Here is a 27,415-nt window from a genome sequence, read left to right as displayed (position 1 = left end):
GGGCAAACAGGTAGCTCCATGGGAGCAGCACAAAACCAGAATAAACCTCAGAAAACATTCCAGATCTCCAAAAACTTGTAAAGCAAAAGTATCCTGAGCCAGAAGTAGTGTTTGAATTTAGACACCCCCAGGGACTTTTCTTCCACAAACTCATCCAAACACTTTTTGACCCAAGAGCATTTTAGTATCTACGATAGACCCCTGCACAAAATTTCACTAATTCCTGAAAAGTCAGGGTGGTGGGTTTTTTTATATATTTTACTTCATGCTCCCTAGCTGCTGACTGAGACGCACCGGTTCTTTCCTTAACTAATGACCATTAACCAAAACTAACCTCTTCCACTTCAAATCATCAAAATGATTTGCTTACCAAAAGCAAGGCAAAATCTATACTATCAGTATTAATTGTTCCTCCAATTTTAAGGGAACATTCCCAGCATTATCCACCCTTCAAATCTGCAACAAATTAAAACAAGCTACATACAATCAAATACTTCAGCAATTGATTCTTGCTACACTTTGTAAACACAGAAGCTCTGAGAAAGGTGGAACACTGCACACTATCTACAATCTGAACATCTTCTCATCTACTTCATGACATGAAGCCATTTACGTACTTACAATTACATGTAAAGTACCTAATTTAGATAATCACCTCGAATCTGAACTATTCCCATGAAGATGCACCTTTTGTTGTTTGGTTTTGTTTGTTCATTATTTTTTTAAAAGAACCACCCATTGGGATATAACTGCAATATTGGTGAGGTTCCCAAAGTTCATAAAATTCCTTTAATAGCTGTTCTCCACACCCCAGGAGAAAGGGTGGAGGAAAGAGAAGCATACAAGTACCATTGGAAATCAGTAGGTTGTTTTGTTGGGTTTTTTTTTTTAAAACACTTATGTAAAAAATACAAAACGCTCCCACAATGTCAGTGAATAGTTGAGAAAAGAGCATTTGTAAAATTAAACTAGGAATTTCAGTTGTACGTCACTAAAGCTGTCTTTATATGATAGAAAATTAACTGCCATATTAATCTTTATGCACATCTGAGTTAAAAGGATGCATACTGTTTATACTGGAATTGTATATACTTTTTTCTCAGTACTTACATTTCTTAATTATTCTTCCTATTCATTAAAACATCTGGAAATAGCATCTTCCGTTAATTATCTCTCAACACATTCTTGTGTGACTTTCAAGCATAAGACAGAGTAGTCAACCTCATTTTCACCTAGTTCAGGAAACGCGAGAAAACTGCACAACTGAGACCTTTGTACTAGCCAAGCATTATCAGCCTGCAAGCCCCATAAGAAAGTGGAATTCTTGATTTCCCCTCAAAAGTTGCAAGTCTTCCTATGACACTCTTGTCAACTTTATCTTCCTTCTCTAAGAGTTTCTGTAGTGCACCTCCACAGTGTTTTCCTATACATTTTTTTCTGTTAGGAGACTGCAGAGCCACTTACCTCCTAAAGGAAACAATTATTTCTAACAAATACGTAATATCCAACAATATGGGCTTGCTATAACTCCTCTAAAGCACACAAACATCTTCAAAAACACCGACTGAACTTATCTCAGTGTAACAGCTACCAACATCAAGGTCATTACACCGACAGATCAAAGTTACAGTTACAATCACAAAACACTGTTACAGTGAAAATGATTCTTTTAGTTAACAGACTAGGGAACAGACCCAGTCTATTACTTCAAGCAATCGACGCAGTACGCAAGGCCAGATCATTTCCTTTCAACACAGCAGTGAGTAAATGCTAAGAAAGCTACTGTGCTAGACAGCATTACAAGTGAAAGGGGAAAAAGTGTACTATGGTTCAAGTACTGCACTCCTGATACTTTACATTTCTGTACTTGATACTGATTTGTGCACACAGGTTTGGCAAATAGTTATGCTGCATCACTTATGCACACAAACAGAACAGCCATGCACCTGAACAGCTGGAAAAGATAACGTAACATTATTAACATTTAAGACTTACAGCCCAATAGGAACGAGAACTTAAGTCCTCTAGTACAGGACTTCCTAAGAGCCACAGGGTTGAGATGCTTTGTCAGTCATTATGGTTGTGGTACAAACCCCAAGAAAATGAACATGCACTGTAACATGTGTGATTTTATAATGTGTAACATTATAAAAATGTGTCCCATAAACAGGTAGAACAATAGAACAAGAAGTTGATGACAAGATCCGAGGAAGAATAAACTGTTAATGTAGCATCCCTCCCTGCACCCCTATAAGCAAAGAACACTCTTACCAGGGGTGGACAATTCTTCCAGTCACTTGAACTATACAGGAAAAAAAAAAGGGGGGGGAGGGAGGGATATCACTCAGGAGTCCCATTAATTTCATACTACAGACGAGGAAGTATCTTATTCTTCCGAAGAATAAGTGTCAAATTCAGTGTCAAAATCATATATATTGCTAAGGCATTTGGTTTTCCACATACTTGTTATAAAGCATCGTTTGCAAAGTTATCAAGTTAACTTAGAAAGAACATGTAATTGCCAGCACCAAGAAACAATGTTTAGAGAGTTTACTGTCATGTTGAAAGAAGGAATAAATTACCTGCATGAGAAGACTTGCATCTAAATCATACAACTCTCATACTTCCATATTAATCAGCTGTTGTCATGCTGTGGAATTTTTTTCTTCTTTCAACCCAGGAGGCCTCAATCATCAAAAAGCTCACACTTGTACATAGTATCACAGATGAATAACACTCTCAGCAGGTTCAACGGACAAAACTGTTGTCTGTGGTCCAAACTACTAAGGCTTTTTTAGTCTCAAAATGTACAGGGAATTTACAACTCAAGTTGTAGAACAACAGAAAAATGCAGCCCTGGTAAACATATCTCTTCCAAAAATATTTTCAGCACACTCCTGTATCAGTCTTCACTACTATAGAGGTTGACATTTAAAATCCAAAGGTAATGCCCTCCCTCCATTCTATCCTGGGCTTCCAAAGTCATAAAAATCCCCACCCTCATGCATACGTACTGTGTAGTGACTATCCCATCTCTGTCTCATGACCTGATGCACACATGAGGTAAAGTGAATCAACACATATATAGCCAGGGTCAGATCTGTATCGTACCTTCAGAAATAAGCAACGGAAACAGTATGGCCATGGATGGCAAACAGCAATGACAAACAAAAGCAGCAGACTTGGCAGGAACACATCACAGTGTCTAGAGGCCACATGAGTTCACAGCAGCGCTTTTTCAGTCAGACAGAGCTTTCAAAGTCTCCAAACTGAGCTTTACGTTAGAGTACAGAATGCAGTACTTTGTTTTAAAGTAAGAAGCCCATACATAAAAGAAATATTTCAAGATGGTTTTTGCTTGCTAGTGAAGGGCGCCAAGCAACTTATTTACAGAGAGCTATATAACTAAGACACTAGAGAAACCCAGCGAAATAGTCCGTTGTTATCTGCTAAAACCACCCACCAATGTCCAACAAACCGATTTTAAAAACAGCCGTTCCACAGGGCTTAAAATAGTAAAACCAGCAGTAAGTGAAGGAAGTAGTGAAACCTCTTCACTTGCTTCCCTTGGTGTTTTCTAAAATTCCTTCATAATTACAGTTGTAACAAAAATAGTGCTGATTACGTGCTTATTATAGAGTTGAGAAGTCCTGAAAGAATTGCCCAGGCTCAGGTATAGTTCTTGGTTCTGAAATCTGAAAGTAAATACTTTGCAAATGTTGGCTGCTGATGCAGCATGCTATTAAAAACTAATTACAGTGCAATTTGATGGAATGCCGCTTCAAGACAGTAAATATTCACTCAATATAAAAATCACCAAAAATTCTTTGGAAGCAACAAAGTTTGTTTAACTGTTATTGTCTACCTGTCTGTCCAACGAAGGAATGACGACTTCTACATGGTCATCTCACATTCAGTAGATTTTTTAACCTGTACATTAACCTGTAATAGTCTATGCAGGGTTTTATTTTTATGTACAATAAGAATTAGTAGAAGTGCCCTTTAATAGAAAGCAACATCATTGGCAAGAGATCTATATTGGAATGCCAACACTCGCTTTCTACCAAGGAGTTGTTCGGTTTTGGTTCCCGAGATCAAGTTCACAGTTTTATAAATACTAAAACGACCATGCCGCAGACCCATCAACTCCTCGCTATTCTTCAGCGGTTGTTCCTCCATTAGGAAATCTCCAGAGAACTGAGACAGAAGGAAAGAGAGCATACACACGACCTGTCTCAGACCAACGTGCCCGGTCAAGTCCTTTACTTGAGATGTGCCCAGACACCCTTTCCCGTCCTCTCCCTGCTCGGGAGGCTGGCACTCCTGCCCCTTCGCTGCTCCCTCTTCTGCCCCCAGAGCGACCGCTCGCCGAGCTTCGAGGAGGCGCCGGCCCCGCAGGCCCTCGCTCCCCATAACCCGCGCCCAGGGCTGCGGAGGCCGCCGGCCCGGAGGCCCCGGAGTCATTGTGCTGGGGTGATCCCAGCTGTCAAGGCGCAGCTCGCCCCGCCGCGGGCGTGCGGGGAGGAGGGCCAGCAGCCCCGCGCCGCGGCGGCGCCCGCCCGCCCTTCCCCAGCCGTCCTACGGGCCCCGCAAGGCGCGTAGGGGCGAGCGGCCTGCGGAGCAGGGGCTGCCTCCGGAGCCAGGAGCCCAGGCGGGCGCCATGCTAAAAACCAAAATGGCTGCCCCAGGGAAAGGAGCCCAGCTAAGGCCGCGAGGGGCTGCGCCTCTGCCGGCTGCGCCTCTGCCGGCCCCGCCGACCGGCGACGCCGCTTCGCCCGCCGGACCTCGCTGGGGTACCGGCCCCAAGCCACAGCGACCGGCTGGGCCCCAGGGGCCCAACGGGCTCCGCTCGCCCGGGCAGCTCTGCTCCCGCACCCCGAGCGCGGCCCGGGCCCGAGCCCACCGGAGCCTGTCCCAGCCCGCGCCACGCTCCGCACGGAGCCCGCCCTCGGCCCCCGTACCTGGAGCTCGGCCCGTTCCACCTCCCAGTGCGCCCTCTCCATCTCGAAGCGGGCCCACTCGTGCTGGATGTAGTGCAGGATCCCCGGAATCGTGTAGTGCTGGGGCCGGGACAGCTCGGCGGGGCCCACCGCCTCCTGACCAGCCGGGGCCGCGGGGCCCTGGGGCGGCTGCTGTTGCCCTCCTCCTCCTCCGCCGGCCCCGGCCCCCACGCAGCCCCCACCCGCCTGCAGGTTCATGTTCCCACCCGCCTGCGGCGGCGGCGGCTGCTGCGGTCTCGGGGCGGCCGCCATCCCACCGCCTCCTCCGGCTCCAGGGTGCTCGTCCATTGTCTGCGGGGAGCCCTCCTCCTCGTCCCGCGGCGAGGGCCTGGAGCAGGGGCCAGGGAGGGGGCGAGCGGAGCTGGCTGGGGCGGGGAGGAGGGGGGCGGGCCGGGCGCGGGGAGGGGGGTGCTGCGCCGAGCAGTATCCGGGTGTCAGAGCAGCGCCGAGCCGCCGCCAGCCGCCATTACAGCCGTCGGCCCGCCCACCCGCGGCCGGGCGGGGAGGGGAGAGGAGGGGGGAACCACGCGGCGCATGCCGGGAAATCGCTCCCCTCGGCCGCTGACTTGCTCCGCCCGCACGGGCAAGGCGGCGGAGTGCGCATGCGCAGGAGGGAGGTGAGCGGCGTGCCCCGGGGGCGGGGGGCGGGCGGGGGAGCGGGAGCCCCCTCCCGGGGTTGGGGTGGCGGCACGCTGCCCCGGGGCAGGGCAGCCGTCCCTTCCGCCAGCTGTCTCCGTCACGGTGCTCTCCCCTCTCCGCCCCGGGGCAGGCCGCTGTCCGCAGCCGCTGCCGCGAGGAGGGGGAAGGCCGCGCCCCGCCCGCGGCCCGGCCGCAGGTGGATCGGGGCCGGGGCCGGTGGGCCCGGGCGCGGCCGGGGAGCGCGGCTGGGCGGTTTCCGTCCGCTCTGAAGCGAAAAGGGGAAGCGGTGGCGTTCGGCTGAGGCGGCGGGGTTTGGCTGGCCGGTGCCGCGGCGGCTCCGCGCCTACGGAGTGTCAAACGCCCTCGGGGGAGCCGCCGGGCCGGCCTGGGCCTGGGGGCCTGTGCCCGCTCCCCAGACCGGCGTGCGAACGGCACAGCGGGGCTTGAACGCTTCAGTCTGTAAAACTCATGGCGGTGTAATGGTGCGCGGAGTTTGCCCTGCAAGGAGGTGGTTTTGGAATAGATTACTTAAATTTATGATATGTCCCTGGAAGTTGGCTAATCTTTTAAATGAACGGTCATCTCCATAGTCTCTATGGTAAGGCATGTGTGTACTATATTTCCTCCTCAATGAGAAAGGGAAAGTGTGCAACGTTTGCCATTTAAAAGCCTTTTCCATGTGAGGAAGGTTCTGCCAGAAATGACTGGTTTATTTTATTTGGCCCGGTTTTATTTGTGATGGCAATGCTTTGTTTGATGCCATGGTTTGGATATGGTGAAATTACCTCAGTTGCAAAATACTGCTCTGAAACACAATATTTAAAAATGACCATTGCATCCTATTTGAAACTATCTGTAGGTCACCTGTTGTAAGGAACGTAGGAGTTTGGTTTTGCCTCCCTCCAAAATATTTATGTGCTGTACTCATTCTGTAAAAAAATGGGTAGTTTCCTAAACAGGGCTTATTCTTGACAGGGTTGGAATTCCGTTCATTACTGAAAAAATAAATACCGCTTGCCTCAGTACAGGCGTTTCCTTTCTCTACTAATCTGTCCTCAGGTCTGTATTGATGTTTTAGTTGGTTTATCCAGTCCTTCCTTTCTTCTCCATTAAATCATTTCCTACTAAAATTTCATCCTACAGTCTTCCTGATTCCATACAGATTAGCCAATCTAAATCCAGCTCCTTTCCACCTCAGCTGATTTTTTTCATTGTCTACCAACAGTGTCAAATCATTACTAAAAATGAATACTGACCTCATAACCAGTTTAGCCTTTTGTTTAGCTCCAATCTTATGGGACATTCCTCATTCCTGAGTATATGGGAGTTACTGCAATTTAATTCCGTTACTATGTTCAGCCAGCATTTTGACAACTCGACAGCAAAGGAAAAACTTTTTTACTCTTTCCTTCCTCCCTGACTTCCCTAGATGAATAAGGTTACTTTTTTAAAATTCGTGATCCTGAAGTTGAACACAGTATCTTATTTTAAAGCTTCATAGATAATAGTTGTTTCATCTTTGAGTGAATTACAATGTGCACAATAATAAGATCTAGAATACAAAAATTGCTATTACTGATAAATATTATTAACACTGCATGTGATTTTTATTAAAGACTTGTCCATGGTCAGAACAAAAATAGGAAGAGCAAGGGGTTTCAGTTATGTGAGCGATCTTCATTTGCTACATACTTCTGTACAATAATTTCATAGCCAGAAAGCTTCAATAGACATATATCTTAAAAATATTTGTTCCAATGTTGACACCTGCTTGTGCCTCTGCCTCTACTTAGCCATTTTTCTTGTTTTCATTAATGCTTTAATTCCAGTTTAGCCCATTTTGTTCCACATTTAGTACACATATAAAGTGCCATTAGACCTCTGCATCCAGAAAACCAACTTGTTTAGAGATGGACAGTGCAGTAAATTATTTGCTTATAATTCTATCTAACATTTATTTTTAACTCTTGATGAAGCAATTCTGTAAAAATGTGTTCATACATTTCTTGTTTGTTAGATCCTATCTTACTTAACATTTTAGCTGAGAGCTCCAGAATGTTGCAAAACATTGTTATAGCAGAACTAAAATACTTCTAAATCTGTGGACATTGACTAGTGATTTTAGCTTGAGAGACACATCTGATTTGAATGATAATGTACTGCAAGAAGTTTCAATCTTAGGTTGTTTCTTTTTTTGTAATTTATGTGTCAGATTATGTATAAATATTGGAGAAATCTTGGACAAAATAAATGAATATTAAGTTCTTGTATCTACTGGAGGAGTATTAAAATTATGTTTACAATACATTTTATATTACTGCACATAGAATCTGCTGGATTGGCCATGCTGGAGACTTAAGACATTTTTATCCGCAGAACAGGTATTGCAGGCTTTGCTTCTAAGAGGTCTCAACCGGTATCTGAAAAGACAGCGTTTAGGGGTGTGACTCAGAAACAGGGATAACTTACTTTGAGGTGTCTCATGCGGTTATGTGGCCTACAGAGCTGGCATGTCCAGGAAGCAGCTCCTGCATGGCTTCTGTTTCAGCATCTTGAAGCAAACCAGGCAGGTCTCAGTTTATCTTGAAGTACAAGGCTGGAGTTACCTGTACAGGCAGAAGGCAGGGAGTCTGCCTAGGGGCAGTAAAATCAAGAAGCATCTCTCTGGGTGAGCCAGGGTCCTTAGTCTGCTGCATATGTGCTAGTTTAGAAGGAGTTTAAAGCCATCATATTGTAAGTCATCAATGGCTACATACTCCATCAGTCTACCAGCGTGAGTTGTCCAAGCCAATCACAATACCAGTTTTCTCTCGTAGATATTTATCTGTGAGAGATACTTTAATGAGGGTGAGATCAAACGCAGTGAAACAGCGCATATTTAAATCACAGTAGTTAAACAGTATGTTGTTTGTGTGTGTGCCAAATAATCCTTGCAGAAGAAATATTTTGTAAAGGAAATGAGAGTGCTACTCAGTCACTCCAGAAAGTTCATTTCCTTTGAAGGAAAGTGCAGTTTCAAGACCTTTTACATCATCACCAAGTGATACCTTCTCAGGTTTTTGTTTCTAGGGAGTCTTCATTCTGTCACAGAGTTTCGTAGGTGTTTCATAGATCAGGTATGCATGAAGCATATACTGTATGCTTTTCTGGACAGTATTTCTAATGCATGGTTGACTGTGATGGGGCGAGCTGGACTTGACAGTCCCATCAGGTTCTCGACAGTCCCTTTCAGTCTTCAGTTCCTGAGTGCATTTGTGATGCAGATAGTTGTCCAGTGACCTGGAATGAGACAGCCTATTCATTTCTGACAAACAGCCTTCAGATAGTAGTGTCTTTTCATTACTAAAATGAGCAAAATAATAGCAGAGATATGAAAGGTTTGCATCTTGTCACCAATTCCCTTGAACCATTTGATTCTGTGTGCATAAAAGCATTGTAATTTGTGTGTATGTGCATGGATACATACGGGCATGTGCGTGAGAATACACAGAAAAGCACGTAAGAGTTGTATCAGAACAAATGGAGCTATTTTCATAGCCAGAGTACCAATTATTGATCATAAAAGGTAGCTTCTCAAATACATAGAACTTGAAGGGAGTTTCTCCACCCATCAACATGCACAGATATGTTTTCTGTTTGTTTATTATACTATACGTGTTTCTTTACATCTTAACTATGCAAAACTAATTCTAAGATGTTGCCTGTATCTGAAAGCCAAGATGAAAGGAGAAGAAATAAACTTTGTTTCTTAGAAACAAAAGACTCAGTATTGCCTAAATTGTGCAAGCAAATATTTTTATTTCTACAAGTGATTTTTTTTTTTAGAATTATTTTTAAAGGAAATAGAAAAACCCTTAAGATGTTTTTAACACTGGCGTTACTCTCAAAGTCAGATTCCACAGCTATGCTTGCATGGTTTTTGTAAATAAAAAAAAAATATTGTTTGTACATGTAAATTTATTCCAGTGTTTCTACACAAACCTGTGTGCTTGTGCTGCCATTTATATGAGCAAAATTCTGACTAACATTATGGAACCTGTCTTTGGGGCTGGTGGGAGAATACAGAAATGACTAGTGATACTAGTGGTTGTCTTTCCTACAGATGTTAATCACCGGTTCTAATACTGCAAATAATGATTGTCTCATAAATTACAGATAACACATTTGGGTACTGCTGTGGCTCTACCTCCATTACAACATGATTCATTTTTTAATATATCTATTCTGGATAAGAGCATTTGTGAGGATTAAAAAACCAGAAAACATCTAGTCTGAAGTATTTTCATACGTAAAACAATCCAGGCCATTCATAAGAATACATGCAGATACAATAGTCACAACGTCAGAAAGGGATTAACCATGTAGAAAGATTAGGTTAATAGAGGAATAATTAGGATTAGGGACTGATCCTGCAATAGGATCCATACCTATCGATTCTTCGCGTATTTTTTCTATTATGTATTGCTTAATAGTAACTCAAAGTAGAACAGCTCTGTCAGTGCTCCTGGGGTAGTTTTACTGTTTTCCCATTCTCAGATCCCACTTGAATATCTGCAGACATTCAAATCAAAAGCCTCAGCTTTTTACTTTTCTGGGATGGATTTGTGCAACTTGCTGATTTGTGGGAGCAGGACTTGTGCTCCTCAGTACCGGTTGTAACTAAATTGTTAAAGTAGCTTGGAAACAACTTGTTCAAAACAGAGGACTGTTAATTCGTGCTTCAGCAGTACCAAACACAAAGATGAAGCATAGAACTAAGAAGAAAAAAGAAAAGCTGTCCATGTGGCTGTCATTTTCTGTTTAGCTTGAACAGACATGTTTTGCAATTGGTAGGAACAAAATGCTTAGCTTTTGGGCTCCTGTGTCTGAGCTTGCTATTTTTTTCATTAAAACAGTGGGCAGCAGTTCTTAGGTTGTTCGTCTTTCAGACCATAACCCTTTTTAAAGTAGCTTTAAAGCTTCAGGTTTGTTTCGTTCGTGAGGTTGGCCCTTGCTAGAGTACCTCATTCTGAGCTGGAAGGAGTCATTCATTCTTATCCTTACTTCTTGGAAGGTGTGTATCAAAAAATGACTAAGACATCTCACTGTTTTACCTTTCTCTATGCCTCAAATTGTTAAGACATCTCTTTTTACTGCAACTCTAACTTCAAGCAGCAATACAAAATAGGACGCGTGTGTGTGTGTGAAGAGCTACTTATGAAACACAGGACAGGTTGTATGGATGGTACTCTCCCATTTAGTCATAAATGTCAGCCTAAGCTGCCATCTCACAGTGAAGATCCCATCATAAATTTCCACCTGGGCCCTTTTTTGTCTTAATTACCTGGTTCATTCTTTCTCAGACCAATTTGTGGTGGTTCAGAAGCCCAAGGTGCAGTGGGCAGGCTGTGTGCACCACTGCAGCAGCACTGACCAGAATCCATGATTCTTCTGTTGGAGTGAATCAACAGAAGTGTGCTCCTGTTCTGGATGTGAAGAGACTTCACCGTGCCGGGCAGAGGTGAGAAAGTTCTGAGGCTGTCATTCCAAACAGATTCTCTTGGTCTGAGGACTGATTCTGGACTCCTGTTCCCTGGAGGTGTCACTTAGTTGAGAAATGAATTCTCAGTAACAAGTCTCGTTGGTGAAGATATATTTGGTATGGAAACCTAAACTTCTTTGTTTTTGGAATCAATCACAGTACACTGAGGAAAACGGGATCGCTTTCTTGACATCCAAGTGATGAGAACAGAGGTGGCATTTCCTTCTGAAAAGAATTACGTGACCAGTATGAATCAGAAGTAAGCAGTCATTAGTGTCAGCACAATATACTGGGATTTTTTTATCACTGTTCAAAAATTTAGATGTTATCACCCATGAATGGTACATAGGCAGTTTATTCAAGTTGCTAATAATATATGGCAGCACCGATGCAGCTTGTCTTGTTACAAAAAATCAGCGTATGTTTAAGTGTGTATGAAGTTGCTGTCTCAGAGACCTATTTTGGGTTTTGTATTTTTTTCCCCTTTTGCTTTTCTGCATTAAGTTACCCTGTTTTACACGACGAGCTACACTGTATTGCTCTGTGGATTCCTGAAATGTTTTTATTCAGCTTGGACTTTCTGACAGGAGCTGTGAGACCTTAGGAGAGAATATTTACACCAGGCAAGGAGTGACTCCTCAGAACTGGAGTAAAGAAATAGCTTTTGTGGTAGTTGTTGTATTTCCAGTGCACAAACCTCAAGAGCATTTGGGCCAGTAAATCTGTGGTCCAAATAGAGATTCAGATGGAAAACATTACAGTGACTGTTTTCTGGCATTAAAGAAAATAACCCAGAACTTCTACTTCAAAAAATTACATCTGCAGCTTACCCTTTTTTGCATGCTTTTCAAAACCTGAAAGATTTTAGTTGTTTAGCAAGCAGATTCTGATACATGCTGTGCTCTTTTTAATAGCCTTTTTCATTGTTTGCTGCATGTGGCATGTTTATACGCTACAACTATATTTTAGTGGGATTGTATGGATTAATATTTATTTAGATTGAGGTTAAGCTGTTTTGAGTAATTAACATGAACAAGTTTCTCCTTAGGTATCAAAGACACACACTTGGTTTTCATTAAGTGCAGAATCTACCTTGCATATCAGTGTGGGAAATGAGATGGGAGAAAACATTTTAGCAGCTCCTGGTCTGGCTCAAGATGTGTGTGTTGCTACTTCTGATACCCAAATATTTAGGAGGCTCTCATTCTGTGTTAAAGAAATGATCATGTGTTGTGGCTCATGCATTTCCCTTTGTCCTCTCTCCCTTCAGTCTGATGTCGGGATGGTACGAATGGAATTGTTGAATACAAGTTGGGAGCAAGGAGTGGTGAGGGTGCTCATAGGCCAATTTTGCTTTTATCAGCTGTGTTAATCTTATGTTTTGGTATTGGGCAAATTTCTGGTCATGTTCTCAAACAAGTTAGCATGCAGGAAGAAAATGGGGAGTAGATTTATGATTTTGAAGAAGTAACTGTTTACTCTTGTAATTCCACAAATCCTACAAAGAAATTAAATTGCCTGATAATGTGAAAGCTCTTATTTATTAGATAGTTTGTGGTTATTTGGGGAGGGGGGGGAAGAGTTTTACTCAGGGGATGCATGCAAAAGATTAGAGATTTTTTTCTTATGTTCTGTATTTTGGCAATAAACTCAGTCTTAAATATATGCAAATCTGGGCTGGTTGGCTTTTAGGAAGTCTTTTATAAAACCCCTGATTCTACTACTTTTTTTTTTTTTTCTTTTCCCCTCACAGAAATACTCTTCTTGATTCCTGCACCCCATATTAAAATCTATTGCTGAGATCAACAAAAAAGAAATGATAAAATTTTTCCTTATGGTAAACAAACAAGGTCAGACAAGGCTCTCTAGGTATTACGAGCATGTAGAAATTAATAAACGGACAATGCTGGAAGCTGAAGTAATCAAAAAATGTCTCTCCCGTTCAAAGGATCAGGTAACACTTGTAGTTTTTCCCCTAGCCATTTTATTTTATTAACATCTCACATCTTTCATGTCGATAATTCTGAAAACACATCAGTTTCCATTGCAGGTCATTATTTCATTTGTACCCATGAAGAAAAAGATTGTGTTTCTGGATTACGGGTTCAGTCAGTTGAACTGATATTCTGCATTAATAAATACTTGTTCCTGAGGCTTACAGAGATTTTGGAGTTTTGTGTATCACTGTCACAAAGATTGCTTCTGTTTGTTTGAAGAAGCTCAGAAGTCCAGGAAGAATTTGTTTTATCCTTTGATTGCTTGTCTGGTAGAGATCGATAGAGTTGTTACTGCTGCTTTGCCAGAAGGTGGTAGGAATTAGCATTGGCAGCTCTAAGTTAAAAAATTTAGGAGAGAGGATTCCAAATTATGAAAATACAGTCTAAAACACAGGGGGTTTTGGAAACAGAATTTTTTAGGCTTCTGAATTAGGCATTTTTATGCAAAAAAAGTGTTCACGCTTTCTGCAAGAAAGAAAATTCAGAGGGTGGAAATTTTTTTAGATGAAAGTTGTTTTCATGGCTCACTTAATTAAACCATTGGTTCTTTTAAGAAAAGTACCAAACTGAACACAACTTTTGAGCACATTACATTGGAGGAGAAATCTGTGACTTGGACCGTGAGTGTTTTTTGTTTCATGTTCAGAATTCAGCTTCTTTAGTTGTGTGTGCCCTTGAACTGCGATCCTCACAGTTCACTCTGGACAGCTTGGGGGGGGCGGAAACAGCAGTTCCTATAAAGTGCCTTAGTTCAGAGGCTTGACAGTGGCCGAAGACATGAACCCCCTCCACAGGGCTGTTGCGAGAGGCTGTCGGGACAGAAGCCCCCGCCCCCAGGGCGCAAGGGTGCTGCGGTCCCGAGGGGCTCAGCGCGGGCGGGAGGCGGCCCCCGCAGCCGTGTGTAACAGCGCCATCTGCCGGCTCCGGCCCGCCAAAGGCACGGCGGCTCCCCCCGCCCCGCCGCGGCAGGGCTAATACTCTTCATTTTTATATAAAAATACCCATCTTTTTTTAAACATGAAACTGACCTTAAGGTTATCTCTTTTGGAAGTGCTTCCAAATGAAAATTTAGGGAAAGTATTGACTGCCTTGTAACCGTGAACAAGTCGCTTCAGTTCTGTATGTTCCAGTTTTTCCATTTAAAAAGTGGTAGCGTGTTTTCCGCCAGCAGGTGAAAAGTTTTGTGTAAAGTAGTTACCCTACTACATTTCTTTCAAGTCAGAATTGTTTGGTGGCTCTTGGGAAATCCGTTGTTCTTTGTGGGCCTTAAGAACATGAAAGCTTTGGGTCTTTTCAGCATTCTGTGCTTAATACTGTTTAATGCTTAAATGGCAGCTACTGTATTTGACTTGTTTTACTTCTGCCTAGTGCTCTTTCATTGAGTATAAGGACTTTAAGCTGGTATATCGGCAGTATGCAGCCCTTTTCGTAGTCGTCGGAATCAATGAGACAGAGGTAAGAAATTACATACCCTCTTGAAATGAAAGCTTGTGGCGATGATCATGGGCGAGAGCTCAGGTCCTCTTCCAGTATGGAATTTTGCAATAGCAATTAGAGAATTTCAAGAAGTCACTGCAAAAAACCCACCCATTTTTATTTCTGTGAAAGAAGTGGAGGTATAAAAGAAAATGTGGTATGTTTGACTTCAGTCTATAGCAGCAGACTGAGCTGTTATCATGAGTCAGTCTTCCTGAGCCTTGTACTGATTCTGCTTTCTAAATTTATGTTTGATTAAACATAAATTTATGTGGGGTGGTGTTTCTCAACAAATGTTAAGCATTACAGCCAGAGCAGCTGTCTCATCTGTGGTGACTTCCCAACTGCCCACTGTTTTTAACCTCCTTGGGCAAAGAAAAAATTCCCATACTGTGAGCTAGAAAAATGCCAATTTATTGTATTTTTAACAAAAGGGGTGGGGATGGGGGGGAAATAAGAGTTCTGAAGTTGACAATTACCATTATTTCATGCATTCAGGCTGAGCCTTCAAGGCTTTAGTGTTTACATTGATTCCTGGTTCTCAGAAATTAGTTAAAGCTCACTACTGGAGATCTGAACAGGCTGGTGTGGAAGGTAGCTGCTGCCTACCACTGTCTTCAAGTCAGGGCTATAACAGCATGCCCCGTGGGGCAAAGTCTTGTGGCTTTGCTAGAAAAATCACCCACCTGTACTGCTGCAGCATAGCCCGGCCCTGTGCGGCAGCTGGCTGGCCTGACTTCAGCATGGGAAGGCATAGCCTAGTTAGCTGTATCTATCTATGTATCTGACCTGGGTGATGGTGGAACGATGGGTGTGATGGGATGGCAGCAGCCCAGGCAACACGAATCCATTGGGTACTGCAGTGCTTACTTGTGTGGCTGGCCTGAAGCTTCTGCCCCTGAGCGCTGAACCACACCTCCTCTTGCTATGAGCTTGTGCGCTTTATTGTATTTTGTAGTTGCTTTTCATACACCACAAACTATACTATTACATTTTCTAGCTATTTCATTTAACATTCACTTGGGTTTAATTGAATTTCAGAATGAGATGGCAGTATATGAACTAATTCACAATTTTGTGGAAGTTTTGGACAAATACTTCAGCAGAGTGGTGAGTGAGATATTGACTCTAATACGAAATATTTCTTATTTTTCAAAGCTTTCGTACGTCAGTCATTTGAGGGAATAATCAAAGGGGAAATTCTTTTTTTATATTAATTTAGAAATATGAATACTATCACTGTAATGAATAAAAAGAAAAAAAGAAGAAGTAGTAGCAGCTGATTTTTCAGAGAAGTAAAAGTGTGCATGGGCTATAAATCATCAGACAAGGAATATCAGAAATATTTGTGTTAGAAAAGCATGTTTTTATATGCTTATGCTCTGGGGTTTCTTTAGGTCCTCTACTCGTAAATTAGCCACTGGCATTTTATACATTTTAAAGAAATAAAGAAGTTATTCTTTACAGTTCTTTTTTGCGGTTCTTAGCATGACATCCCCCAAATGAACTTCATTCATGACAAAGATGGTGTAAGCATTAAGCAGGGAGCTGACATCACTCTCACTGAACAAGATCAGAGGGATGGAGCAAATGAAACCTCAAAAACTAGTCTGTACTTGTGATCCCCACGTTGTTGTCATGCAACAGCTATTATATAGGCAGTAATTTTGTTAAAGATTAAACATCAAACATAGCTCCAGTTAAAATGACACTGTTCCTGTTAGTGAGTTTTTTTCGCTTGCTTGTTTTCACAAAGTTTGAAAATGCAGCAGGATAATCCTGGTTAGAACGTGCTGTTTAATACAGGGTTTGTAATAATCTTGTTATAGAGAAATTTGACTGAAAGCATACTTAGGCAAAATTTCAGTGTATTTATGCTGAAATGTGTTGGATATCCCTCTCAGAAAAGAGGACTGGATAGTTTCCTCTGTTGTCCATGTGCTTGAGGGTATTATGTTAGTAATTATACATAGAAGAGTTCAGCGTGCAGGATCTGTAACGAGTTTCCAGGTCCTGGTACCACAGCAGGAGTGGCAGAGCTCCCTCTGTGGATTCAAGAACATGCTTGATGAAGTCATCTGGACCCTTCGCTATTTAGATGCCTGGCAACTGTTTTAAGCTATTATTTCAACTAATGTCGCACCAGCCTGTTGAAACTGCTGGTACTAAGTATACCGCTTTCTGACAGTTCAGAATTTGTCTCTTAAAATTGTTACGATTGTAGCCCCAACCTAAGCAGTGATAACCAGGAATGGAATTTGATCCCAGCAGCACAAAGAATGCACGAGAAAATTTGGTGACTTCTTATTGATCTAATTGAGCTAATAGTTGCCAACACTTCTCTTTTTTTCCTTCACTTGAGGCCAGCAAAAATGCATGTAGTCCTTATACATGTAAATGCAGTACATATAAATTACTTGACCACATACGTAACCCAACCACTAATAGTTGTTAGAAATTTGCTGAATTCATCGTACCACAGTTTTGTGTATTTTCCATTGCATTTCAGGTTTGAAACTAGGGGAACCTAAAAGGGGGGGTGGTTAAAGAAATCTCATGCCGTTCTGTGGTTCTATTTTTAATAGCATATAACATGATAAATGCCAGATCACTGGAGAAGAGGGCTATAATTCTAGCTGGGGTTTCTGGCAGAAACCACACAGCAAGAAAATATAAGTCTGTACTATTATGGATTAATGCTTAGGATTTGCAGAATTTTAGCAGAATCCAAAATTATGATGATGACAATGGAGACAGAACTCTGGGAAAGGAAAGAACATCTGTCCTGCTCTAGAAGGACATTTTGTCATCTATTATTTTTAGGCTTGTGAGCTTTAAACATTCTCACATACTCTATTTTTGTCTAATGGAGTTTACAGAGCTCGAATATCAGAATAAACATTAACAGAATTAGGGGGAAAGCTTTCAAAGTTGCTTGTGAGCTGTAATTCCGAGTCCCCTTCACTTTTGTCTGGCTACCCAGATACTCTGGATACTGTTCAGAATACTTATTCCAGTGTTTTCAACTAACATCTTAATGCTGATGGAACTTAAACCGATCAGGCTCTTAAAATACAGTTTTTGTGATGCATAAAAGATTTCTAATTGAAGAACGGCAAGAGTCACTCAGCAGAGGCCTGTAGACTAGAATTAGTGCAGTTTGGAGGATCTTTAGCCTACAGAAGTAGTAGGAGTTTTGCCAGTGGGAACTCTGCCTAAATCCAGGGTTAGACTGGAAATGTTATGGAAACCATGTTAGCAAAGTAAATTCCCTTGGTAGCAGATAAAGATTCCCTCTTTCAGCAGGCTGGGGAAGCTCCACCCCAGCTGTGCAAGATCTTAACTGCTGAGGCTTTGATTAATAGTTTCTAAATGTAGACATTTAACTGAGGCAGCTGAGTTAGAAGTTTGGTCATCCTAAGCTTCCATTACTGGCGGTGGAGACCGATGAGTATCTCGAGGAAGTGAGTCATGCCTCAAGTGCGCCGAGTCAACTGTTGAAGGTACCCATCTCTTCTGTTGACTGCAGAGAGACCACAAGTGCTTCTAACTTAGAGTTTGGTTAAATGAATAAAACTACTTGGGGTAAATCCAGGCCAAGACTGGGAAGGAAATGATGACTATACAATGAATTGTGTTGCTGGGGCAGGGGAGTAGTTAGAAGTGCTAAGGGTCCAAAGCTTGGAGCTGCTTTCCCTCTTCCAATATATCCAGCCCAGCTACCACAGCCGTGGGTATATACAATGTCTAGATTTTGCTGTTCAAATTTTTTAACTGTGTTTTTGTATAAATTGTAAGGTTGGCATTAACATCCTATCTCTGCAGAAGGAGGAAGAGAGAATATAGGGATGGAGTTGCCACGTTTAGCGATGTTGGTTTTCCACCCACTCATTCAGATGGCACCGTCTATATTCAAATTGTGGCTTGTGGGTGGCAAGGGATGTGTAATGTCTAATGACAATGAGATGAGAGATCAAACTGTAAATAATGGTTGTCTATCTCTTTTCTTTTCAGAGTGAATTAGATGTATCCTTTTCAGTATCAGAAATCCATTTATCCATGTCTTTTTGGTGTATGTTCCAGTTCATACTGTCTGCGTAGCACTGATTTTCAAATTTTGCACTTACAGTAAGTAGCACCGTTTTGGCATCTTTCTGAAAGCGTGGCTGATGTTTATCAGGGTCACCTATTTAAATCCTTAGTCGTTAAGATAAGCCTGGTACCATTTAAAGACAGACAGGGAGAGCTTGTTTAGAACTAAGTACCATTAACACCTAGACATGAAAAGTTATATTAATGGGGGAATTTTCAGGCTTAACTAATTATTACTTCAGGGTTTTACTTTAAGTTTACAATAAAATAGATAATTGAAATGACTGCAGTAATAAGAACATTACAGCTGTGTCTTGAGCCAAATAGCAGCAGCATCATTGTAGGATCAGATTTTCACTTTGATCTTGCTTCATGAAAGTCTAGGTGAGTTTTACTTTCTGTATCAATGGAAAGAGAGAAAGGCCTGGGAGGAAGAAATTTAGGAAACTGTGCATCACCACAGGTACCTTTTTTGTTTCCTGCCCCTCCCCTTACACAGCTGTATCTTCATGTGTACGATTTGCAGGGCATTAACTAAAATAAAATTTTAAAAAATTAACTAAACCCAAATACAAACAAATACTAAAATATGGTCCTGAACAATTAAACACAAATAGCAAGTAAATATAATACTGTATTCAAAGAAAATTAAACCAGGAGAATGTAGTGCAAAGAGTCTTCCTCTTCTGTTCTTCCAGTCCCACTGCCCGCTCACTCTCCTCCAGCAATCCTTATGCCTGTGTTTGTTGCTGGTTAAATGCAGATCTACTGGTACAAAAGAGTCAATTATACACTGGAAATACAGTTGCTACCCTGGAATGAAATACTGTAATTTAATTTATTTACCTTATTTAAGAATTAGTACATAGAAAGAACATAGAAAAATTCTGTAATTTTTCTTGGAATTGTTCTTTACTGACAAAAAAACCCCAAAGGAAATAATTAATTTAACTTTTGTAAATATTTTAATTTTTGTTACATGCTGGTACTCCATCTTATTTACTGAACTTAAATATATATGTACGTGTATATATACTGTCTGTATTTCCTTCCTGAAATTCACAACATGCTGTGGTATTAATATACCACTCCTAAATTCACTTACATTATGAAAGAGCAATAATGATATTTCAGCATGAAGTGACGTGTAAGGTCTCTGAGCGATTGTGTAACGACATTTTTTGTATTCAGTTACAGTTAAGGATTAGAACTATGTGTACTTGTGTATGAGCTTTGCTGAATTAGAGACTAACCTGATCGATTCATTAATTATACAAATAGTCCCCAGTCCCCTATGTTTCCACATGGTGTACTTTGAGTCTGCAGTTACCCGATTCTTTTATCTTAGATTGTTTAGAGTAGTGATGATTCGAAGTTGTGCCTGCCTCTGGTTGTTTCCATGTCAAGAGGCATTTCCTGTAGTTGCACACTTAGAGTTACCATCAGGAGCCCATTTATTCCTGTAGAAATTAATCTTCTACACAGGTCTCATCAGCATGAGGGTGTGAATCTAAATATTTGGAAAATAGGGGTGTGCATTATTATCTTATTTGATAATACTGGAAATAATATTGGAAAAGTTTGTGTCTGATCTGTGTCTCCTCAATATGTACATCTGAATGATGTACATATTTTTTCTACTCAGAAATGTACTTTTCTACATTATGTATTTCAGGAACAATTTTAAAATTAAACATTTCGCTTCTGTATACGTACAAAATAATTCTCTCATTTAGGAAGAAGAGCTTTTCATAAGTTGAGAGGACACTTAAAATAGTTGAAATGAAGTGAGATACCTTCAACATTAAATGTAAAGCAGAGGTGTAACAATTAAGTAGGTCACTCAGGACTGTATTTATTTTTGACAGCAGCTTGAATAGCAGGCCCAGAAGAACAATGTAAGATTTGGACTACGAGTGTCTTAGATGTTAATGCAGTACAAGCAATAATCCATCAATATACCTTTCACAGTATGTTAAGATAATACCCCACCTGGGATTAAACCACTTCCATTGCCAAACAGTCTTACACTAACTCTTATATTCAGTACAGTTAGCTTGGATGCAAAATATCTGAGAGAGGAAGTACTGTTGGAAGGTCTGTAGCAGCGAACACCAAGTAGTGTTTACAGAATCTTTGTATACAGAGGATCTGGTAGGAGACTGTCAGAATTTCCTGTCTCTATGTTATTATTTGTGTGTACAGATTCGTAGGAAGTTTATTTCAAAAGTAATAGTGGCTGTTCTATATAGAAAGTAGTGTTTACTAACAAGAAAAAAATAGTAGGAAATTACATGAAATCAAAAGCCGTGGAAAACAGATCATCATCATTAAAGGCTATTCACCCCTGCACAAAGCAAACTGCAGTTAAATCTAAAGGCTGAGCCCATCTCGCAGTTGCAGTGTTCCTGGAGCCCGGGCTAAGCCTGCAGCGTGTGCGCCGATTCCTAAAGCTGCCCCAGCCACGGTGCGTTACCCCAGCGCTCCCGGCAGCGCAGCCTGCTGAGGCAGGATTCCAGCTTTTGTGTAGGTACAAACACCTGATTCACCCAGGGCACCTGCGCTGCAGCTCGCATGGGCCTGAGCCTGGCTGAGCTGTCAGGGAAGGGCACCCTGGGCACCAGGCAGAGGCTGGGTCCCGTCTGAACCCTGCCCAGCAGGATTCAAACGTAACGTTTGTATGTGAGTATGACACAGCTGCGTGTGATGCTAAACAATGCGTGAACAATGGCGAAGTTACCTTATGCGTACTGCAAAAGTGAACACTGAGTAGCTGCTAGCCGACTAAGTAACTACTTTGGAGTAGCCGTGGTTTTTGCAGAAGCTTTTACATGTGAATTGTAAAGCATTTAGCCATTGTTATGATTTCCACTTTCATTCTGAGTCAGGCACATGCTTAAGGGTACCTATGACTGAATGACATAACATTTCTAAAGCTGTTTGGTTTGGTTTTAAAATATCTGCAAGAAGTGTTATTGGGCCAGCTGAATGAACAAGTACGGAAATTGTCTGAGAGGCGTTGGATCCTGAGGTGTTAATAGCACTAGCTGAGCCTGACTTCTGTGGATTAAGTAAGTGGGTGGGATTTTCCGTAGCTCTAAAACTCCAGCTTGGATGGTGTAGGAGCTACTTTCTTGGTGTGACGAGACTACACAAACGCAAGCGTTACCGCAGCAGCTTTTGTAGGGAACAATATGCTGATAAGCATGAGAGTTTCTAAAACTGCAAAAAGTTGACTTTTCTGTTGCTTGAACTGGTGAGGCAAAGCTTACTTGAAGGCACGTTATTAATTTACGGAAGAAACAGATCCTTATGTTCCCCTTGTGGGAGGGGAAGGGGAAGACAGGGTGCTCCAGGACCAAGCATTTGAAGAATGTCATCTTGATCCAAAAAAAACATCACATTCCATTGCAACTAGCTGCTGCTGCTCCTACAACAGATAAAAAGCTTTGATACAGGGAGTGCTTTGTACAAATCAACTATTCTTCAGCTCCCCCGTGGAATAACGCGTTCAGAATACAGTGTGTTTAAATCGTAAGAAAATTGAATGCTTTATGTATTCTGAGAATTTATAAGGCTGCACTTCAGTTTGTACTGTAAAATAAGTAGATGAAACTGAAACCTACAAAAGGATTATCTTAAAACTGTTGTTCAAGAATATCACAGAACTTGAAGGCACCATTTGTCTCCTATTTAGTGTCAGCATAGTCATTTGAGGAAGAAATGGTCAGAAAGCATCAAATGGGTGTCAGTGCCTAAAACCTGCCTTTAGATTTACCCATTAGATAGACTAGAAGTTAATTAAAGTAAATGTCAGCAAAGATAAAGTCAGAATGTGTGACTCTAGATTAAAAACCAGAAGCAACTCCAACTAATCTTTAGTTGAAGGTGAATGTCCAGGATGGAAATCCAAGCTTTGTAATGCTGTACATTCAGTAGCAAACCGTCGGCCCTAGCAGTAGCAGTGCTGTAATCTACGCAGCTTCTGTTTGTGCTCCTGGGTGTGTTACCTGATCACCAGGTGTTGGCTGCAATTTATCATCTCTGAAGCCCAGACACACCCTTAATTACTTGCCCAGAAAATTCTGAGATATCTTAAAATGTCTCTATATGAAGAAGTTATTTATCACATGCAAGCCCTAAACGTGCTTTTTTCCTTTCCTCCTCCCCCTCTCCCTGACTTAACTATCTGCCCATGTAACGTTCTGGGGAGGAGGCACAAGACTCACATTTACCTCCTCTTAGTATGTATGGGCCATAAAAACTGTGTTATAGTAGTAAGTACCATTAATGTTTGTCTTTAATGAGGGCAGCTCTTAAAGTTACCGGAAGCCAGTATAACATTTAAATACCAGTTGTAGTAGAGTAGCCACAACGGCATTGACTGAAATTTGTAAGGATGCTCAGGGCTCGCCTCTTTTCACCTAGGCTGACAACTTGTTAGCAGCATTTCCTAGCTGGGTGCTCTGAAAACTTTTATTACAGACTTTTATCTACAGACGCAGAGATTAAGGTATGTTTTCTTCTGCACACTTTTTAAAAAATTCCTGTTCGCCTCTGCACAGATCTAGTGAAAGTCCCTTAATCCTCTTTTGTGGGCAGCCAGGATTCTTACTGGAAGCAGGACATTAAATGACAGCTCTGGGCAGAGCACACGCACCGAATATGGCTTTTTCCGGTTGCCAGTTGCTCAAACTGGTTTGCTGTGGTGCTTTGCAGCTGGGTGTGGATCTATGACTTCAGGGCTTTAAACCCTGAAATTTGGGGTCACTTGCCAAACAAGTGACAGGTGGGGAGAAGGAGCCTTGCTGAGGATCAGAGATCCCTATCCCTCAGGGGGCAGGGTGCTCAGGCTGAATGGGTAAGCAGCGTGTGAGGAGATGTAACCATAGACCAGTCATGAGACTTGGAGGGAGGCGGAAAAAGCCAAAGCTGCTCCCTGTGCCATCTGACTGACTGCCAAGAACAGCCTGGTAAAGGGGGTGGGAAGGGAACAGAAAAAGGAAGCCGGTATGCGAGGCTGAGGGTAGAGGGTAAGGAATGCTTTGGGACCTGCCAAAATCAAGGTGCTAGATCTTTCCAGAATGGTGTTAGTATCCCCATTCAAACTGCAGGTGAAATCACTGGTTCTGGAACAGTGACTGCGAGATTAACTGGTCACACAGATGGACAGAAATGTTACCGCTGTTTTCTGTAACGAGCAGACCAGTTTTGAAATAACCTGGAGTGGCCCTGCAGGGGAACTGGCATCTCATCGAACCATATTGGGTCTGAGCGGAACAGCTGAAAGATACTTACTGGTATGGGAGCAGTTTTCCTTTGGCATGCTATCAGCTCATTAGGAAATGCAGTAGGGGAAGAAAGCAGTGATAAGTGTGTTTTAAATGTTTTCTTAAAGTGATGCAGAAGAATAAGGTGGGAGCAGCACGCTGCTGCATCATCACAGATCCTGGTTGATCCAGTCGTCTGGGTTTTAGAGCCGTAGGACTCCCAAAGGAAGAGGAAGGCCTGGAGAGACGGGAGCTCTCGCTCCACCGTGGGAACTGGAGCACTGTGAATCAGTGGTAGTATAAAAATTAAAAGCTGGGGAGGAGGAGCTGGCTTTATCGCTTGTTGAAACCTGAATGGAATGTTATCTGCCTTTGTTAACAGATCCTCCTGCCCTGTGTGCAGCAGTGCCAGAGGTGAACTAAACAACAGCAGAGCTGTCTTCCTAAGTTTCTCATGTTACTGGGATAAAGAAATCCTAACTTCTCAGAGTAAAATATTTATGTAAAGAATGTTTACTTGAAAAGTATACCATAGGAAGAAATTTGTCTCTAGTCCTTAATCTGCCAAGCAAAGTAAAACTACTATCTTTGTCTCTGGACCCACAGAAACTGGGACTGTTAAAAGTTTTAAGGGTAGTAGTGCTCCTCCGTATTGAAAGGCACGAGTCTGACTTCTAGAAGCAAGTTAGGCCTGCAGTCAGACCGGGGACGAAGCCTGGTTATTTAAAATACAGCTTAGAATTAAATTAGGTGGTTAAGTTTAGGCCAGCAAATTAGAACCTATTTGATGAACCACGGATGTACAGAAGATCTTGTTGACAGCTACAGTTTCTCTTCCTCACTTAACAGTAACGAGTAGTAAAGTTATTTGGGGGCCTGAATTCCGTTACCTAGAGGTGCTGTGCTCTTGGTCAAGCAGAATGGATTTGTTGGAGCAGTGACACAATTTCTTACCCTTCTGCAGGAGTATATGGTAGCGCTCGCTGCAGCCCAAAGCGCTCACAGCAATTTGAAGCAGCAGAGGAAGGCAGCAGCCTGCCAGCTGGGTTCTCAGCGACGTGACCATACAGGTTCACCCTACAGCTTAGCCTGAACAAGTTCAAGCTTCTACTTCTCATCTCTTAGAAGGGTGGTCGCACACAAGGCTGACGTGACTCTGTGCCCCTCTTCTTGCTTTAACAGAGATAGGGACAAAACCTGAACCGTCTCTCATCGCAGGATAGACAGTCAGACTCCAGAACTTTCATGTAACAGCAGGAGAACCTTAAGTAGAAGGCAGGAGGTGCAGCTGCTACCAACTCAGCTAAACTTGTCCCTGGAGAAAGGGGGGTTTGGAATTCCCCAGGCTGAGGACAGGCTCAGCCTCTGCCCTCCATGGGATTCAGGCAGGCTGCACCTCTATACATTTTAGAAGAGACCAAGCCAGTTGTCATTACACGAAGTAATCACAGAAAACTCCCTCTCTGCATTCCCGGAGAGGGAATTCAGCCTTGGTTCTCTAGAATCTGTGAATTGTTTGATGGGTCTGTCTTTCACCACTCACTGCAGGGAAAATAAGGCACCTAACTGAGGTCAAAGAATTCCCTTCTCAAAGCCAGGTGCTGAAAAACGAGGCATGGAGACATTCAGTGTTACTTAATTTAAATCCATTCCTTGCATTTAGACCTAAGACTGTTCACTTTCAGGAGCTTACGTCATTGCAGCTCTGGTGCTTTAAGGTGTCTCCCCAACCACTTGTATTTATTTGTTCCCCCTAGGGGGTAAATGCCAGTGTGTGGCTTCTCAGCTGCTCTGTACAGCTCGGTGCTCCCCCTGTTCCTGCTTCGGCAGAGCGCCGCAGTTAGCTCCACCAGAACTCGTGCTGCAGAGCAGTCCCCTTAAATGCCCCAGTCACGTTCAAAAAACAAGACTTAATCTTCGTCACGCTGAGCAGAGGAAAGCCTTGATGCCTTCTAAAACCTGCCTCTTGCTACTCTACTGATCAAAATGGATGTCCACAAACACAAATACAAGGACTAGAGCAAAAGCAGGCTGGCCTCTGAGCTCAAACTCGTGTTGTTTCAGATTATTTTCCTTTAGGTGAACATTTAGAGATAAGTATATTTTAGAGAGTATTTAAAATAGGAACCATTTACTTCTGTTCTTCTTCCTGAGCTTTATTACTCGATCAACAACTCAACTTCACATATCGGCATATTCCTTTCAAGCAGATCAAATAGCGTTAGTAACTTAGGATAAGGACAATTTGAGAATCACATTTTAAGAATTTGGCTAACACTTTTTAAAGAAGAAATGCAGAATATTTACATCTTCGCACTCAAGGTTGTTATCCCTTGATAACATTTTATATTCAAGCAATACATGGTACTCAGGCAAAAGGTAAAATTAACCATCTATGTATAAGCTAAAATTTACCTTGAGTTTACTACTATGTAGTAATCTTCCAGGATGAGATATACTGGGGCTTCAGCTTCTCTACTACAAACTTCTGACATCTCTCTGATCAGAAAAAAGTGTCAGTTGAACCATTTTCTTAGCTTTATTAAAATAAACACCCAAATAAACTACAAGAAATACCTATTCTTGTAAACTTTGGTTAGACTAACGTGCCCAAGGTTTGCTCTGAATGTTGTTCAAAATACACTTAACTTGAAATGTTTCCAGATAATGTTCAATTTGGACAGAGTGCACATCATTTTGGATGAAATGGTGCTGAATGGTTGCATTGTGGAGACAAACAGGAACAGAATTCTTGCCCCTCTGTTTGTGCTTGACAAAGTGGCAGAAAACTAGGAAGATACAAGACTGAATAAAAGCATTTTACAAGAGATGGTGAAACCATCAAGAGCGTGCCAACAGCATTTTTCTGATGTTGTAAAACTGACTCATGCAATACTCAAATTAGTTGGAAAATATTTCCTGTTTCTCCTGTACCCTATGTACCTAATGGAAAGGTACAGCTAAACATCCAGTGGTGGAACCTTCAATTTCAGCTGCAGCTTTATTGACACAGCAGAAACCTTTCTAGAACTGTCAACATTTTTTTAAACCCATGATAAAGTGATGGAAACTTACACATGACTGTCTAGGTATCACTCTGAATTACCTAGGAGAAGACATAAAATACAGAAATATAAATTCAAACTGAGTTTCAGTGCCTCCTTTAAGCACCAACTTGATTTTATTTTCATACAGATGTAATGTAAATTAAAATTCTGTAGCTTTTATGATGGCTTTTTAAAAAGCTGGTTTCCCTTTTCCATGCAAATAATGGTTACAAAAGAAATTTTAATAGCAGTAGTACAGATGTATTTAGTATTCCTGCATACTGTGTAAGTTGCAACTATAAGTATCTGGCACTTAAAATATTATAACATTAATAAAAGATAACTAAAATCAAGTGTTTGATATTTTTTATCA

General features: G+C 42.0%; 2 protein-coding genes across 11 annotated transcripts in view; one reads left to right on the top strand and one right to left on the bottom strand.

Annotated features, from left to right (window-relative positions):
* STRN3 (striatin 3) overlaps positions 1–5,458 on the bottom strand; it is a 66,736-nt gene extending 61,278 nt beyond the window's left edge. For all 5 annotated transcript variants that reach the window (XM_080397025.1, XM_080397028.1, XM_080397027.1 and 2 more), the window contains exon 1: positions 4,962–5,458. In XM_080397025.1, coding sequence (XP_080253151.1) covers positions 4,962–5,288 — 327 coding nt within the window. In that variant the 5' untranslated portion in view covers positions 5,289–5,458. The remainder of the gene's footprint in view (positions 1–4,961) is intronic.
* An 85-nt stretch (positions 5,459–5,543) lies between these two features.
* On the top strand, positions 5,544–27,395 carry AP4S1 (adaptor related protein complex 4 subunit sigma 1). Of its 6 annotated transcripts, none has more exons than XM_080397052.1 (7): positions 5,555–5,617; positions 10,982–11,139; positions 12,914–13,114; positions 14,526–14,612; positions 15,675–15,743; positions 18,648–18,671; positions 26,660–27,395. In XM_080397052.1, the coding sequence occupies exons 3-7, from the start codon at positions 12,977–12,979 to the stop codon at positions 26,786–26,788; spliced, it is 447 nt and encodes a 148-aa protein (XP_080253178.1). In that variant the 5' UTR covers positions 5,555–5,617; positions 10,982–11,139; positions 12,914–12,976; the 3' UTR covers positions 26,789–27,395. The 6 variants fall into 6 exon arrangements, 5 of the variants coding, with proteins under 5 accessions (XP_080253177.1, XP_080253178.1, XP_080253179.1 ...); XR_013929707.1 differs by lacking the exons at positions 5,555–5,617; positions 26,660–27,395 and adding exons at positions 20,594–20,699; positions 23,154–26,654 and having other exon boundaries at positions 10,980–11,139; positions 18,648–18,761; XM_080397051.1 differs by lacking the exon at positions 10,982–11,139 and having other exon boundaries at positions 5,544–5,617.
* Positions 27,396–27,415: the final 20 nt, after the last annotated feature.

This window comes from Falco punctatus (assembly GCF_963210335.1).
Source record: "Falco punctatus genome assembly, chromosome: 7".
Classification (NCBI taxonomy): Eukaryota; Metazoa; Chordata; class Aves; order Falconiformes; family Falconidae; genus Falco; species Falco punctatus.
The sequence above is the reverse complement of the archived record's forward strand: the minus strand, read 5'-3'. Positions and strand labels throughout refer to the sequence as shown.